The sequence below is a fragment of the Oreochromis aureus genome, linkage group 6 (assembly GCF_013358895.1).
Source record: "Oreochromis aureus strain Israel breed Guangdong linkage group 6, ZZ_aureus, whole genome shotgun sequence".
Lineage (NCBI taxonomy): Eukaryota > Metazoa > Chordata > Actinopteri > Cichliformes > Cichlidae > Oreochromis > Oreochromis aureus.
Window position 1 is genome coordinate 6,712,332 of NC_052947.1, and position 17,270 is coordinate 6,729,601.

Consider the following 17,270-nt stretch of genomic DNA (forward strand, 5'->3'; position numbering starts at 1 on the left):
TAATACATCCAGCACCATCATTTTAAACACGGGGCCCCGCAGGGATGTGTGCTGAGCCCCTCCTCTTCACGCTGCTGACCCATGACTGCACTCCATCATACAGCTCCAACCTCTTCATCAAGTTTGCGGACGACACAACGGTGGTGGGTCTCATTAGCAACAGGGATGAGACCAACTACAGAAGTGAGGTGAGACGCCTGGCCACGTGGTGTGTTGACAACAATCTCTCTCTGAATGTGGAGAAGACGAAGGAGATTGTTGTGGACTTCAGGAGAATGCACACCCAACATGCTCCTCTGACCATTGATGGAGCGTCTGTGGAGAGAGTGAGCAGCACTAAGTTCTTGGGTGTGCACATCACAGAGGATCTCTCCTGGACGTACAACACCACAGCACTGGCCAAGAAATCACAGCAGCGTCTCTTCTTTCTCCGCAAACTAAGAAGAGCAGGAGCACCAGCCCCCATCATGTACACTTTCTACAGAGGCACCATCGAGAGCATCCTGTCGAGCTGCATCACTGTGTGGTTTGGAGCCTGCAATGCGTCCTGTCATAGAACCCTCCAACGCATAGTGAGAGCTGCAGAGAGGATCATTGGTGTCTCTCTCCCTCCCTCCAGGACATTTACAGCACCCGTCTCACTAAAAAGCCCTCTGCATAGCGGCTGATCCCACGCACCCAATGCAAAGCTTCTTCAAGCTGCTGCCGTCAGGAGGAGACTCATGGAGTCTCCAGGCCAGGACCAGCAGACTGAAGGACAGCTTCATCCATCAGGCTGTCAGGAAGCTTAACTCCTCCCGATTCTGCCCCTCTCCCCTCTCTCCTCCACGGTCTCACTGAACTCTGTCACACACACACACACACACACTCTCTGACTCACTCACTGGCCTGCACCAGTTATTAGTCACCTTGTGGAGCATTGGACTGCCATTACCTCATAAGACTTTGTTGTTACACTATCTCCTACCGTACATTACCAAATCTCCATTGCACTATTTGCCTATTTGCACTACCTTGCCTGGTTTACACTCAATGTCATTTACCGTTACCTGAATATTGTATATGGTATATTGTATAGCTTTTTTGGTATATGTAAAATTGTACTGTATTTATTCAAATTTTACTTTTTTAAATTATTTTAATTATTTTACTTGCATTTTTAATCACTCTCTTATATTTAAATGTTCATCTAGGGTTTGAGAGTAACGAAATTTCTATTCTCTGTATGTCCTGTACATATGGCAGAATTGACAAATAAAGTTGACTTTGACTTTGACTTTGATCTTGGATAGTGGTCTGACACTCTTTGTCTCCTTCCATTCACTTAGCTTACAGTCTCTTGCTTTTTTGTCTTGATGTCAGTAGGTTCTGTGTCCTCAGGTGATCAGGTTTTTATCCCAGAGTATCTGATCAGCGGCAGTGTGTAGGTGTTGATCCCCCAAATCTTTTTCTTTTCATTCAGCTGACTCATTAGGACTTGCTTTTCTCTCTGCAGGAATTTGGCAGTTGTGGCGTTCCTAGTGGCCTCTTTATGAGTCCCATTTGCCTGTGGGATTCCAAGGTCTTTGCATCTATCTTCCATGCCAACTATGCTGCCTTGTGGTAATACAATTGCCCCAGTTCTAACTACTTTCCCTACTTTTTTCCCATCCAACGATACTCATCGAGTCCAAATGTTGTTACACTAGATCCAGCAGTGTGGATCAGTGAACTAATGTCTCTCCTGGCACACAGCTTGATGTCATCCATGTTGAGGACATGACTAATGATTTCTTCATGCTGTCGCTGGTATCCACAGCCAGTCTCATTGATGATTTGACTAAGGGGGTTCAGGCCTTTGCAGAAAGGGAGTGGGGACAGAGCATCTCCTTGGTAAATCCTGCATCCTTGACAGTGACTTGCTGGCCTCTAGTGTTGTTGGCCACATCCCTGTTGAATTCGTAATTGTTATATTCTCTCTTATAACTTAACTGGTAAGTAACGACGCCTTTTTAGTTGTTGGTAATTTACTTTAATAACCAGTCTAAGGAAAGGCGCAGGCATATCAATGCGCACATACACCACACTTTGTGTTCTCTACTTTATAACAGAAAGTAGTACCACAAACTATAAACTGATTTTACTAAATACATAACAGTTCCTCCCATCCAACTTTGATGAACACAATAGGTATCAAACAATCAAAATATTTTCAGGTAAATGCTGTAAACCAATAATTTAACTTGAACTGAAATATGACACCTACTCAGTGATTTACAACATGGAGGTAGGTTGTTTCCTCTTAAACATTTGAACTGCTTTCCTACAAAATTAACTTGAAACCTATAAGTTCAGTCTCTGAGGTGCTCTGCGATTTCTCTCAGGGTACCGTCTGCCTGTTTGGTCAGACTCCATAGTGCTCTGTGTGGGAAGTTCAGGTGTTTGAGCATTGGTAGTTTCACGTAAATCCTGAACCTCAGGTGGTGAAGCGAGGGCAAACTCTTCTGAATCTTGAGGTGTAGATGTGCTCTCAGGTTGCTGTGGAACCATGTGACTTTCCGCATCTACAATCTGATCAACATGTCTACGCCAGACTAAGTTGGCTCCAACATTTACAGTGTATGTCAGTGGTCCGGTCCGTGACAGAATCGTGCCAGGCTGCCATTTCTGACTTGGGTCTCTGTAGTCCCTGGCGAGAACTTTTTGTCCAACATTGAAGAATCTGGTTTTGTTTCTTGTTGCTTCCACCATGGAAGACTGTTTATCTTGGACATCCTTGCGAATGTCTGGTTTCAGCAAATCTAGACGTGATCTCAGATTCCGTCCCATGAAGAGCATTGCAGGTGTGTGTCCAGTTGTTGCATGAGTGGCGTTCCTGTAAGCCAGTAAGAAATTGTCTATTTTCTGTTGTAGCGGCTTCCCCTCTGTGCGACTGGCTTTCATTGACCGCTTGAAGGACTGGATGAACCGTTCGGCTTGTCCATTTGTTGCAGGATGATGGGGAGCTGAAGTGATATGTCGTATGCCGTTACTCCGAAGGAAACACTGGAACTCCTCTCCAGTAAACTGACGACCATTGTCGCTTACGAGCTGTTGTGGCAGACCTGTGCGTGCAAACAGTGACCGAAGGCTATTGATCGTGCTGGCAGCCGTTGCTTGCTTTACGGGGAAGATTTCTGGCCATTTTGAGTGAGCATCAACCACAACCAGGAACATTTGGTCCATAAATGGGCCAGCATAGTCTATATGAATGCGTTGCCATGGAGCGGATGGCCACTCCCACGAGTGTACAGGTGCTGTTTGAGGCTGACGCAGCGTCTGCTGACAACCAGTGCAGGATTTAGCCATGTTCTCTATTTCACAGTCAAGGCCTGGCCACCAAACATAGCTTCTAGCAAGAGATTTCATCTTAACCACACCTAAATGTCCATTGTGCAGTGAGTCCAGTACCGTTGTAATGTAGTTTGGGTGGCAGGATGACACGAGTTCCCCCATAACACATCCTTGGCAAACGGATAGTTGGTCTTTGCGGGTGGAGTACGCAGAGAACTGAGTGTCAGTGCAGGACGGCCAACCATTCACAGTAAAATCGTATACTTTGGACAAGATTGTGTCTCGGCTCGTTTCTCTTTTCACCTGAGCACTTGTGACAGGTAGGGGTTCCATTTGTGTAACGTGAAACACAGTAGCTGGATCAGTCATTTCTTCAGTGGGTTGCATGTGTGGAAGACGTGAAAGTCCATCTGCATTTCCATGTAACTTTGTCCCTTTGAACTCAATGGTGTAGGTGTGTGCACCCAGGAACAAAGCCCATCGCTGCAAGCGTGCCGCAGCCATGGTTGGAATACCTTTCTGAGGGTTAAAGATGGACACCAGCGGTCGGTGGTCTGTGATCAGGGTGAAGTGTCGTCCATATAAATACTGATTAAACTTCTTCACTCCCCACACTAGACTGAGTGCTTCTCTGTCTATCTGCGCATAGTTGCGCTCGGCTGCATTTAGGGACCTTGAAGCAAAGGCAACTGGGCGTTCTGATCCATCAGGCATTTTGTGAGATAGCACAGCACCAATGCCATATGGTGAGGCATCACAGGCGAGGCGAAGTGGTAGATTGGAGTCAAAGTGTGTCAGAACCTCCTCTGATGTAATGAGCTGCTTAGCGCCATTGAATGCCTCTTCACAGTTTTTTGTCCATTTCCATTTGACATTTTGTTGCAGCAGAGAGTTCAGCGGGTGCAGGACTGTTGAAAGGTTTGGTAGAAACTTGTGGTAATAATTAACTAAGCCCAAGAAAGAGCGTAGCTGACTCACATTTTTAGGTTCTGGTGCCTTCAGGACTGCTTCAACTTTGTCCTTGGTTTTGTGGAGCCCATGTCTGTCGATCTTGTGTCCACAATACTCAATGGCATCCTTAAAGAACTCACATTTGTTTTTGTTTGCTCTCAGTCCATATTTTTCTAGCCTGGCCAGGACTGCTGTTAGGTTAGCCAGATGAGTCTCCTCATCAACACCAGTGACGATTATGTCATCCAGAAAACACTGTGTTCCTGGAATGCCTTGTAGGACCTGATCCATGGCACGCTGCCATACTGCTGGGGCACTGGCGATACCAAATACCAGTCTGTTGTACTGATATAGGCCTTTGTGAGTGTTTATTACCAGATATTTCCTGGATGTCTCTTCTACTTCCATCTGGAGATAAGCCTGGGCAAGGTCAATTTTTAAAAGTGTTTGCCACCTGCTACTGCTGTGAATATGTCTTCTATCCGTGGAAGTGGGTACTGATCTATGCGGAGAACTGGGTTCACTGAAACCTTAAAATCACCACAGATCCGCACACTGTCACTTGCTTTCTTGCTTACTGATACTATTGGTGTAGCCCAATCTGACCATTCCACCTTGGTGAGTATTCCTTGCTCTTCCAAGCGTTGGAGCTCTGCTTCAACTTTAGGGCGTAAAGCATAAGGTACAGGGCGTGCCTTGTGGAATCTTGGTTTTGCATTGTCCTCTAGTATGATCTGTGCTTTGATATTTTTCAGGGTGCCGATTCCATCTTTGAACACCTGAGCATGGTTATTAAGGATCTGTTTCAGTCTTTCATCCACAGAATTTGCACTCAGGCCTCGTTCCAGTCTCATTGACTTTATTTCTTTCCAGTTGAGGTGGATGTGTTTCAACCAGTCACGCCCAAATAATGGCACACCTCCATTTTTCAGAACATAAAGTTCCAGGTTGCATTTCTTTTTCTCATATTCCACTTTCACTTTTAGTTTTCCCAGAGGAGTTATTCTTTCACCTGTGTACGTTTTCAGTTTCACTGAGGTGTGCTTCAGTTTCAGATTGGGGAATTTGTTTCTGTAATCTTCATATGAAATCAGTGAGAGAGCAGACCCAGTGTCCAGTTCCATCTGTAACTCAATCCCTTGTATTTTAGGTGTGAGCCATATTGCATCATTATCTTTCTCTTGCATTGTGTACAGTTCCAGGCATGCCAAATCCTCCTCAGAATCATTTGACTCTGTCTCGTTTACTTCATGCAGCTTTCTGTCTCTTTTCCACATTTTGTTTTTCTTTTTATCATACTGCTTTGATTTGCACATTTTCTGTATATGCCCCTTTTTGTTACACTGCAGGCATTCTTTCTCTTTAAACCAGCAATTAGCAGCGTCATGTGACTTTTTGCCGCATCTGAAGCACATCGGTAATTTATTATTGCGCTGTGGATGTATTTTATTTACAGAACACGGCTCCGTGCATTTTCCCTGAAGCTCTCCGGCATCTTTTGCTGCTGTCTCCATCGATATCGCTATCTCTAATGCACGGTGCAAAGTGAGGTTATCCTCTGTGAGAAGTCGTTTCTGTGTGCTTTCATTGTTCATGCCGCAGACGAAACGGTCTCTCAGCGCATCTGACAGCCCCTCCCCGAACTGACAGTGTTCCGACAGCCGCCGGAGTTCCGCGATGTACTCCGATGTGGACTCATTCTTTAGTTGATTTCGTTTATGAAATCGGAAACGTTCGGCTATAACCAGTGGCTTCGGTTGGAAATGTTTTTGGAGCACTTCTGTGATCTCCTTGAAACTTTTGTCAGCTGGTTTGGCCGGTGTGATGAGGCTGCGCAACAAGTTGTATGTTTTCGCTCCCATCACACTCAGTAACACAGCAACTTTCCTCTCATCCTCTACTTTGTTAGCCCGACAATACTGTTCAACTCTCTCTACATATGTTGTCCAATCCTCTGTGCCATTATCAAAAACGTCCATTTGTCCGACGCCTCCTGACATTTTCTCGGTATTTTTATAAGCGTCCTTCACTTAAAAGAATTGATGTTACTCACGTCCTCTCTTTAGGCAGGTGAGCTAGCATCCACACGGAGGGTTAGTTGTTTTGGCCCTAACCTTTTTCGTGTCTTTTTGGCCACTTTCACAAGGATTTCCCCCTCTCTGTCGTCCAATGCACATCGGGGATCCGTTTTAATCCTCGTCGCCAGTCTGTTATATTCTCTCTTATAACTTAACTGGTAAGTAACGACGCCTTTTTAGTTGTTGGTAATTTACTTTAATAACCAGTCTAAGGAAAGGCGCAGGCATATCAATGCGCACATACGCCACACTTTGTGTTCTCTACTTTATAACAGAAAGTAGTACCACAAACTATAAACTGATTTTACTAAATACATAACAGTAATGAAGGCTCTCGGGTTGATCTTCTACTGTTCCAGGCAATCCAGGATCCATCTGAGTCATTAAATCATCATCTTTCTTGTAGTCAATCCAGGCGGTGCACAGGTTGGTCAGTCTGGTTTTACAGTCTCAAGTGACTGCTCCGTCAACAAGGAGGTGTTTTGCCCCCCTGGTGTCTCTGCCTATTCCCTTCTATGTCCCGCTCATGTAGTGAGCCATGTGCCTGTTCATCTTAGCCCTATTACAGGACAGGAGCGTCCATGTTTTATTGAGGCAGGTTATTGGTTAATAGTTGGTCCTTTCTGGGGATCCTTGGGGATCAGGACTGTCCAGCTTTGGTTTAGCCATTCTGGGTATGTTTCATCCACTAGAAGCTGGTTAATTTTTGCTAATTAGGAGAGTAATTACTACATGGAAGAGGTCACACTCAAATTTGTATTTAATTATTTAGAATTACTATGCATTATCATGACTATGTGATTAAAATAAATGTAATCCATCCAAATTAAAAACTGGTTTTCCGCAGACTCTAGTGAAACACAAACAGGGATGACCTGGTGGAAACACCGAAGAATCCCAAAGTGCAAAATCAAGGGCAGATTTGCAGGGACTAATATTTAAGGTTTTTTTATCTGATAAGTATGGTAATTGCTTGTGGTCCATAAACTTGTGATAATACACAATTGCTTGGCTGCCAACTGAGAGTAGAAGAGCAAGTACAAGACCACTCTGCATGGTGGTATTGTGTGCATAGTGGTGGTTTTTGACACTGTTTTAGCTTGAAAACTATCTTCAGTATCAGAAACACTGTGGTGCACCAGAAAAGGTTGGGTCTGTGGTATATTAACGTGTACTTAAATTTCACGTTTAGGGGTTAAATAGATCACTACACTTGGAGAAAAAAAAATCCTACACATGTTGGACGTATTCTGTATTATAAATATTAGGTGGCGTATCATCTTCGCCCTCTCTGAAATCTACACCTAATGGTTTCTTATCGTCTTAGAAAATGAATTCCTGAATCACATACAGCGGGGTTCTCGACAAGTATGTGAATCATTCAGGCCCCACACAGGATATATTTATTTTGACATCCATGTTAAAATTTCAGTTACATTATGGATACTTATTTTAATGTAACACTGTGGAGATAAGGCAAGAAATGAAAATTCTTTCATGAAGCACATTAAGTATTTAAATATATAAGCTACTGCAGGTTGCTTTTGTTCTTGGACTTTTAGAGAGATAATTACATGATGGAGCTAAGCTGGTATCATCATCAGAAGCCTGATAAGCTAAAGCCAGCATGTTAACAGAAAGACTGCTAACTGTCATTCAAGTAGTTGTAGCTGACTCACTCGTTTTTTTTATATAGGAGGCATTTTGTGTTAAAGATTTGCTCTCAGCTCTCTGCCAGGTGAGTTTTGCACAAAGTAAACCTACATTAAAGCTACAGATTTATAGAAGGTTTACTCATGGTCTTGTCATTATATGATTGCATTATTAAACTGGACCAGAATTGTAAGATTAAAAAGTGATTAAAATATGTTGTGTTTGTTTTTAAGAAGTTCATTCTGCGTGCAGCACTGTATAAAAACCACTTCTTCATTTCAGTGTGGGAGTTTACAGGCTTTCATCCTATTACACTTACTGAGCGTGCACTGCGGAAGGAAGACAGTTTAATATCACTTTTATATTTTCCAACCACAGAAGACATCTCATCTCACCTCAGCATCTGGTGAAGACTAACTAGTGAACAGTATTTGTCATGTTGATGTGATTTAAGAAATGACAGAAGCAGCGATGAGTTTAAGTGCAGCAGCGAGTGGATTTGTTCTCTTCCTTCTCTCTTTATCAGGTATTGTGTATCTCTATATTTGATTTATATCTACAGTTACAACCTGATACCAGAGCTGTTTCTGGTGGTCACAAATTCAATGGCTTCATGTATAATACTTAAGAAATGCATTTTTTAGTAAATACATACAGATGCTATATAATTAGTTGGAAACACAGTAGATATTCTTATTTCATTAAATGTATGCCTTTAGAAAAAGATCATGGAAGAGTTGCTTCTGGCTTTCACACCGTCAGCCACTGCAAAAGGGCACACTATGTAAGAGTATAAAGCTACAGAATGTCTGTATTATATTAAAAAAATATAGTTGATTTATTCATTGTTTCTAAGCAACTGTATTTAACTATAGTACATAAATGCAGATTTTAGAAAATTATTTTCTTCCTACTTTTTGCATCATTGAATTTTAGAGAGAAAGATGAATAAGAATTATCACCTATAAAACATACAGGTAACTTTATATGATACTCTATATAATAAAAAAATAATAGTATAATAGCAATATGATAGATCTCATGAATCTTAATGAATTAAAGACACTTTAATAGGTAACAATTTTATGAATGTTAAGGTCAGCAATAAACCCAAATTTTTCAAATTGTGTTATTTGTACTAACGGACCTACACAGATTTGCAGCTTGAGTGATTTGAGCTACTCACAACCTTTTTAGAGCAGAGAGTTACTGTTTAGAAGAAGTAGAGGAAGATGGGTTGATGTGTAATTGTTCCTTTTCCCAGTGCATAATAATCCCATCTTAACCAGAACTTTATCACAGTGTTAAAGTGATTTATTTATTTTGGATGATTGGATTTTGATTCTGATGTGTTCTGTGTTACAGGGGTACAGAGTCAGGATAATAATGGAGTGAGTTACACTTCACCTCAGATCTGTGCTTTTAAAGGATCAACAGTGGACATAGGCTGCTCTTTCAAATACCCATTAAAATTGTTAAAAAAAGTTTGGCTCACTGAAGGTATTGAATATAACCCCGATGATCTAAAAAAAGACTCAGGTCGAGTGTCGTACAGTTCTCAGTGGTACAGCTGCACTCTGACAATCAGAGACCTGAGAGAGAGCGACTCAGCTGTGTACAAGTTCAGATACACAACAAACCGGGGTGATTTTACTGTTTTACCTGGAGTCACTCTGACTGTCACAGGTAACATTTTTATTTACACATCAGTCCAAACTTGTTATGAACATGACCGTGTGTGTTTGCATATGGATGTTTAATGAGTAATTAAGTTTCTGCTCAGATTTGACTCTTTCTTCACATAATCAGTTCTTCAGGTACACGTGAAAAAATCATCACATTCTAACTGGGCAACACTGACTTGTCAGAGCAGTTGTCAACTACATGATCGTCCCTCCTACATTTGGTACAAAAATGGACAGATAATTTCTACTGGTAACCATTACTGGTATTCACACTATCTGAAGCTTACAGATAGCTACTCCTGTGCTTTTAGAGATCATGAAGCTTCACCTTCTCCATCAGTGTGTGAGTGTATTTCAGTAATATAAAACCATCTCACAGAGTCACTGCATACATCTGAATAAAAACAGTCAAACTCACTGTAACCATTTTCCAAATCTGACTTCAAAATCATTTTATGTTTCAGGTTATCAAGGTGATTCGTGCAACAGAGTGAATTACAGTAACAGAAGAATCTGTGCATTGAAAGGCTCATCAGTGGACATTTCTTCTACTTACAACAGTTATGAAAGTCAAATCCAATCACAATTCTGGTTCCGTTCTGGTCGTGGATCTGAGGACCTCAGAGAAGACTCCCAGTATGCAGGTCGTGTTGAGCTGATTGAAACAGAGAGAGGACGCTCCACTCTGAGAATCAGAGACCTGACAGAGAGTGATTCAGCCGAGTATCACTTCAAATTCAAAACACAAAGCTTTGAATGGAGGAGTAGTTTACCTGGAACAACTCTGACTGTCACAGGTACTGATCAACACACACTTATATTCAATATTCAATATGCCATTTGTATGTTATCCAATAATTATTAGTATTATTGTTTTTTTTTATTAATTAAAACAAAAAAACAAACAAACTTTAAATGATTTCATGTTTAGACATTGGGGGATTTATTGTTTTTCCACAAATTGATAGATCTGTGAATTACATTCCCTATTCTGTCTCCCTCAGTGTGAGAGTGACTGACATCTTATTTATTGTTTCTTGTCCACTGGTCAAGATGTTCAGGTCAGTGTGTCCACTGGACGAAAGTTGGATTGTGTCACCAGGTGTAATCCTTATGTTTCATCTTATGTCTGGTACAAAAATGGACAACAAGTGAATGGAGCCAGCTCTTCTTCTTATGAAGCACCATATGACAATAAAAACAGCTACTCATGTGCTTTAAAAGGATTTGAGGATTTTCACTCTCTGTTAGTTTGTGAGTTCACTTTGAGACTTTATCGACATTAAAACTTTTAATCTGGGCTATTATTAATATCATGTTCTTCCTGTCAATTAATACATCTTTTTGTTTAGGTATATATGGTGAACGGTGCAACAGAGTGAATTACAGTAACAGAAGAATCTGTGCATTCAAAGGCTCATCAGTGGACATTTCTTCTACTTACAACAGCTATGAAAGACAAATCCAATCAACATCCTGGTTCCGTTCTGGTCGTGGATCTGAGGACCTCAGAGAAGACTCCCAGTATGCAGGTCGTGTTGAGGTGATTGAAACAGTGACAGGACGCTCCACTCTGAGAATCAGAGACCTGACAGAGAGTGATTCAGCCCAGTATCACTTCAAATTCAAAACACAAAGATTTGAATGGGGGAGTAGTTTACCTGGAACAATTCTGACTGTCACAGGTACTGATCAACACACACTGATGGATATTTCATTCAGTTAAGTCATTAAGTTAATAATGTGACTATTTTTGTTATTTCACACAGCTCTGCAGGTGAAGGTGAGCAGAATAATATCAGTCCATGAGTCTCAGACTGAGGCAGAGCTGAAGTGTGAAAGCAGCTGCAGTCCAGCTGGTCGTCTTTCTTTTGTCTGGTTCAAAAACAATCAGTTTATGGTTGAACAAAGTTCTTATCAAAATCTGTTCAGTCCTGGAGACGTCATCTCCTGTGCTTTCAAAGGACACGAAGATTATCGCTCAGATCCTGTGTGTAAGTTTACTTCACTGTGTTATTGATGATCATGATTTTCAGCTCCTCAGCTTTCTTTGTTCACTGAAATGTTGTTTAAGATGTTCAGTAGAATTCACAATACTGTACATACAGTTTAAAGATGAGTGGAGTCAGGCTCATGAATTAGAGTCAGTCATTGCACTGAAGAGTGGTTTGATCCTGATCAGAGAACATCAAAGTGATTTCTTTTTGTTTTGGAAGTTACAAATAAATGTACATTTAATCCTGCTTATTTTACTTTAGAGGAACTGATTAGCAGTGTAATAAGCAGGGATGTGCAGGGATCTGCTTCTGACTGTCTACAAAGGTCTGTCCATGGACTGTCATGTGTACATCCAGTTTATGGAACAACTGACAAATCCAGCATGGTCTATTCATGCAAAACATTAACCTAATATATTGAGGATAACAGATGTAACCAATAATTACAGGCTTGTCTTTCCCCATACTTGAGGATGTGACAGACTAAAATGAAAGTGAAGGACAACAAATTTAGATAATAGAGATAATTTGAAGACGCAATAATGATATAACAATAACGATAAAAGTCAATGTTTTTAACTCTTACTTTGACATTTTTTCAAATATTTGAACTTTTATTAATTAATAATCTAATGTTAATATTTTCTGTTCTAGATGCTCCAAAGCTTCCCTCTGTATCAGTGAGTCCCTCTAAGGAGATAGTGGAGGGCAGTCCAGTGACTCTAACATGTAGCAGTGATGCTAACCCAACTAAATATACCTGGTACAAGGAACAAAGTCTGATCAGTAGAGAACAGCAGCTCATCTTCAACCCGATCCAGTCTGCTGACTCTGGAGAATATTACTGTACCGCTGAGAAAGAGCTGGGCAAATGGCCAATAATTAATTACATCTCTATCAATGTAAATTGTGAGTCAAGACAGTTTTCTTATAATACCACACAGAAACAGGGGTTTATACTCTGACATTGTCACATGGGGAGAAAAGAAGGTTTGTAAGATTAAATCTCTGGGATTGTAAAATCTACTATATCATGCATGGATATTTAAAGATAAAGAAAAGGATTTTGTTCCTATTTCTTCACATTTATTATATTAAACACCAAATTTGAATTTAAATTTGCTCCAAGTTTTGCCATAATTGTTTCCACATCTCCTCCAGATGCTCCAAAGCTTCCCTCTGTGTCAGTGAGTCCCTCTGCTGAGATAGTGGAGGGCAGTTCAGTGACTCTGACCTGTAGCAGTGATGCTAACCCAGCAGCTACATACACCTGGTACAAGGAGAAAGATCATGAACATCTCAGTGAAGACTCACAGCTCATCTTCAGCTCCATCCAGCCCTCTGACTCTGGAGAATATTACTGTACAGCTGAGAATGAGCTGGGCGAAAAAAAATCTGACTCCATCTTCATCAATGTGAAATGTGAGTGAACTTACAGAATTTTCTTACAATACCACAAAGAAACAGGGGTTTGTGTCCTGGACAGTGATGGGAATAATGCCGTTACTTTTTTCAGTAACGAGTAATCTAACTAATTACTATTTCTATCGTTACAACGCCGTTACCATTACTAACAAGAAAATGCGGTCCGTTACTATTTTTCAACAAACAGATGGTTGAAGCTGTGTTCAGCTTACTGCACCTTATACTAGTTGCACGGCAGTAGCTGTCTACGTAAGTAATCTGGGCGCTACAGCTTTAAGCAGATGTGCGCGCTCTCACGGATGGCAGTCAGGGCCAATTACACCCTGGACCCTGAAGGGTTAAACACTTTTTTAAAAGTAGTGAAATTGTTACTTTTGCTAGTAATTAATTACTTTTAGAATATAACTCAGTTACTAACTCAGTTACTTTATTGAAGAAGTAATTAGTAACTATAATTAATTACTTTTTCAAAGTAACTTGCCCAACACTGGTCCTGCATGCAGTTTGCACTCCTGTGCAATAAAAAGTAATGCCCTCCAACAACTTCCTCCACCCAGACAGAAACTTAAATCTGTGGGGAGGTAGAAAAAACATGCTTGTTTGATGTATGTTTTTTTCTAGCTGCCTTGTGCACAGACAGCCAAAGAACCTTTGTAACACAAATAAAGACATATTATAACTGTAATGTAATTCCTGAATTAAGAACAGTAACACTTTAAATTACTGCGCTGCTGAAAAATGTAATATGAATACATATGTTACTTTGTAACTTAGTAACATGTTACTGTGAAAGGGGCAGAACAGAGTCATCTTGGCATTTAAAATCTAGGATTGTAGATTCTGCTATATAATGTATGGATATTTAAAGTAAAAGATTCATTTTTATATGAACACCAAATTTGAATACATACTTGTTGCATTTTTTCTTGTAATTGTTTCCACATCTCTTCCAGATCCTCAAAAGCCTCCCTCTGTAACAGTGAGTCCGTCTGGTGAGATCGGTGAGGGCAGTCCAGTGACTCTGATCTGTAGCACAGTCAGTTGTTCTCCTGGCATTAGGAACAATCAAGGTAGTGACACAACTGAGTTGTTAAAAAATGCCCTGATTTTAGTTTTAGTATTTTTAGTTTGTAACTGTTGTATGCCATTAGGCAAGAACTATACTCAAAATTAGTCATTAATTAAGACTTTGGTCTGTTATGTTTTATCTTCTATGTCCATTCTTATGGGACCCTTAATCATGTAATCCAGTAACAAGTTTTCAGTTTGGTCACTGTTTCCTAGACTCATGGAAAAAAACAGCTGCAGTTGCATCAATCACTGTTCTATTTCTGGCTGTCATAATCATCACTGGAATCATATTCATTAGGTGAGCAGTTCAGTTATATTGTTAAAATCAATGTTTCTTTATTGATTTCAAGTAATAATAAAATGAAATGTTCATTCGTCCTTCTGTACAGAAGAAAAGGGTGCTTTAAAACAAATTTATCCAGAGAGAGGCCAGACAACAAACCAGAGGTAAGGAAGAAGAGGTCAGGTATTAGGTATACATATATGAACCTGAAAAAGACCATTTTTGTAAATGAATCTCGTTGTTCATGTCCACATACTTTTGTCATACACTGCACTTTGGAAAGTGTAAATTTGGCTGTTGTAGTACAGAAGTTTGATGATGCAGCTTTGTATAGTTTACATGCTTCAAACTTCATGTCCCTCCCAGGTTTATTAGATCCACACTGCACAGTGTGGATCTAATGATTGATTTCTAATACTGTACAGTGTGTGGGTACCTTTAGTTCTCTCATATATGAAAATGTACATGAACAGTTCATAAAATGTAAAGTCTGCTGTTTTCATTGAGACAGTGATTAACTGTAATTAATTTTCATGTGTTGAGAAAAGGACACCTTTTTGTTTAATAGTGTTGTTGGTGGCATTTCTCTTCCTTTGCTGGGAATTTAAACCTCTCGAGAAATACATGGAAATACAAAGTTTGGGAGGGTGTAGCTCAGACAGCAGGGGACAGAGGGATGTTTAACCATAATACTTCACCTTTTATGGTTATCTTGCATTTCAGGAAAATGCATATTATTATTACACACTTAACGCTCCGCAAAGTGGATGTCCGGAGCGTGGCGGCCCTTCAGCTCCACCAGCTTCAGCACAGAGTAGAGCAGCAGAGGAACAGCAGGATGATCTTTGCTATGCTAGTGTAACTTTCATAAAGAAGCCAGAAGAGCACGACTACTACAACATTCTCCCCATTAAGACCAAAAGACGAAAAGAAAAGGATGAAGAAGTAACAGATGTGGACTACACTGTGGTCAGATTAAACAGCACCCAAAGGTGAGGACACTTAGTTTGTGAAACACTGGGGAAATATTTCCAGCTTGTTATATTTGTTTATTTTTGGCATTACACTAAGTTTTTTCTTTTCTTAATTAATGTTACTGATATTGTGAGCTTTTTTAAAATCATATTATCTTTGTAATTCTGAGAGTGTGTTTTTACCTTTACAGATTAAGAGATCAACAGGCTGCAGAGTATTCATCAGCACTATACAGCACAGTCAGGAAAAAGTAGAGTATGAACATGAATGTGTGTCTTCAGTGTACATATTTAATGCTTTTAGGAAGATACTGCTGTTTATAGCTGTGTTTGCATTTTGATAAAGAATGATGCAACAGATGAAACAAGTAGTGTCCTTGGACAGTGGACTTCCTTTTCCTGTCTACACGTGTAACTAGTTTCTTGAAGACCTCAACAAGAGGAACATTGCAGAATTTATTGAGGCAATCTTGGAAAAGCAAAATGTGTTTGCACCACAAGTGCACTCTGATCATAGTTCTGATGGCAACAGCTGCCAGACAGGATTAAATAAATAAAAAATCAGTCTAACTTTACAGAAATAAAATCTTACTACAGCTAACAAGAAGCCCAAGGCCTCTTTAGGCAATATGCACTCTTTAGGGAATTGTATTGTATTTTGTCCTGCTGAAACCCATTTTAATGTACTTAACATAATTGTGAGTATAATTATTTTTTATTTGTGTGGATATGAGATATAGGAGTCTTTGCAGAACAGCAGGAGGTAGGTCTGATTAATCTTAAAGTCCTGGTGCTTTGACCCTCCTGAACTGCGCTCATGTGTCGATTACAGCTGTGTTTAGCTGTATGTTTTTATCTTTATACTTATTTCCTTCATAATGAATCAGAGGGAGCATGATTTTGTCCATCATTCAAGTCATCCTTGTTATTTTGAGTAAAATTAGAAATGTTTCACTGAGATTAAATAAAATAAAACAAAATAATAAAAAAACAATGTTTCTACAAATTCTGGTGTCTTTCTCCACTTCATGTTGCTGCTTTTGAGCTAGCTAGTAACAGTGCCGAGCATTTACATATTTAAATAATTGCAGGTTGCTTTTGTCCCAAACATCTTAAATAGAGGGTTTGAGCTGAGCTGCTTTCTGCTAGCAGAAGGGCTAAATTCAGCTGCACTTCACCAACTTCCTGTTATCTACTTCAAGTTGGGTGATATGAGACATTTTAACCTGAGTTTCACTTTTACTGCAAGTTCACACAATAAACTCAAATTAAAGCTGAAGGTAAATAAAATAGCTCAGCTATCATTAGGAATGATCTCATTAATAAATTGTTGTGAGTTTAAAAACAACCATTTTAAATGTGTTTTCTTAAAGCTGTTGTCAGTGATTGCACTAGAGGAGATTTACACATGTCAATCTGTTCATGCACATTAGGCGTGTGCGGAGGAAGGAAGAAGCCGGATATTGATCTCGCTTTAATTTTCCAACCACAGAAGAAACCATCTTCAAACATCTTTGATGAAATACACAATTTTTCATATGTGATCTACCTGATGCAGTTTAAGCAAGAAGTGTTTTAAGAAATGAGAGAAGCAGCTATAAATTTAACTGCAGTAACGAGTGAAGTCTTCCTTCTCTCTGTGCCGATATGGTACAAAATATAAATCTCCATTTATGTTTTGTTTTTATACATAAACCACTCACATGTGTGTTCACAGCTCAAGCATCTGAAGCGCTGCACATCATATAATACTGTAAAGCTGTGTTTGTGTAATGAGCGGGATGAAGAAACAGCTGTTTTGGACTGAATCCAAATCTTTGAAAATCTACTTATACTATGTT

The 17,270-nt window shown here is 40.0% G+C and overlaps 1 protein-coding gene, 1 long non-coding RNA gene and 1 pseudogene across 2 annotated transcripts; 2 read left to right on the plus strand and 1 right to left on the minus strand.

Annotated features, from left to right (window-relative positions):
• Positions 1–2,322: 2,322 nt before the first annotated feature.
• LOC120440505 lies at positions 2,323–6,263 on the minus strand (annotated as a pseudogene).
• Positions 6,264–8,397: 2,134 nt separating this feature from the next.
• LOC120440795 lies at positions 8,398–9,902 on the plus strand. Its single transcript, XR_005613522.1, has 3 exons — positions 8,398–8,520; positions 9,360–9,680; positions 9,804–9,902. It is a non-coding gene; the product is annotated as an uncharacterized LOC120440795 (long non-coding RNA).
• Positions 9,899–16,383, plus strand: LOC116315593 (B-cell receptor CD22-like). The gene is made up of 12 exons (XM_039614045.1): positions 9,899–10,022; positions 10,144–10,476; positions 10,733–10,933; positions 11,032–11,364; positions 11,449–11,673; positions 12,331–12,585; positions 12,838–13,098; positions 14,055–14,171; positions 14,386–14,470; positions 14,562–14,619; positions 15,179–15,447; positions 15,621–16,383. The coding sequence occupies exons 5-12, from the start codon at positions 11,577–11,579 to the stop codon at positions 15,682–15,684; spliced, it is 1,206 nt and encodes a 401-aa protein (XP_039469979.1). The 5' UTR covers positions 9,899–10,022; positions 10,144–10,476; positions 10,733–10,933; positions 11,032–11,364; positions 11,449–11,576; the 3' UTR covers positions 15,685–16,383.
• The last annotated feature ends 887 nt before the right edge of the window (positions 16,384–17,270 follow it).

Coding starts and splice junctions, on each gene's coding strand:
- LOC116315593 (XM_039614045.1), top strand. CDS start 11,577: ATGGTTGAACAAAGTTCTTATCAAAATCTGTTCAGTCCTGGAGACGTC. Junction 13,099..14,054: donor CATCTTCATCAATGTGAAAT/GTGAGTGAACTT, acceptor CATCTCTTCCAG/ATCCTCAAAAGCCTCCCTCT. Junction 14,172..14,385: donor TGGCATTAGGAACAATCAAG/GTAGTGACACAA, acceptor ACTGTTTCCTAG/ACTCATGGAAAAAAACAGCT.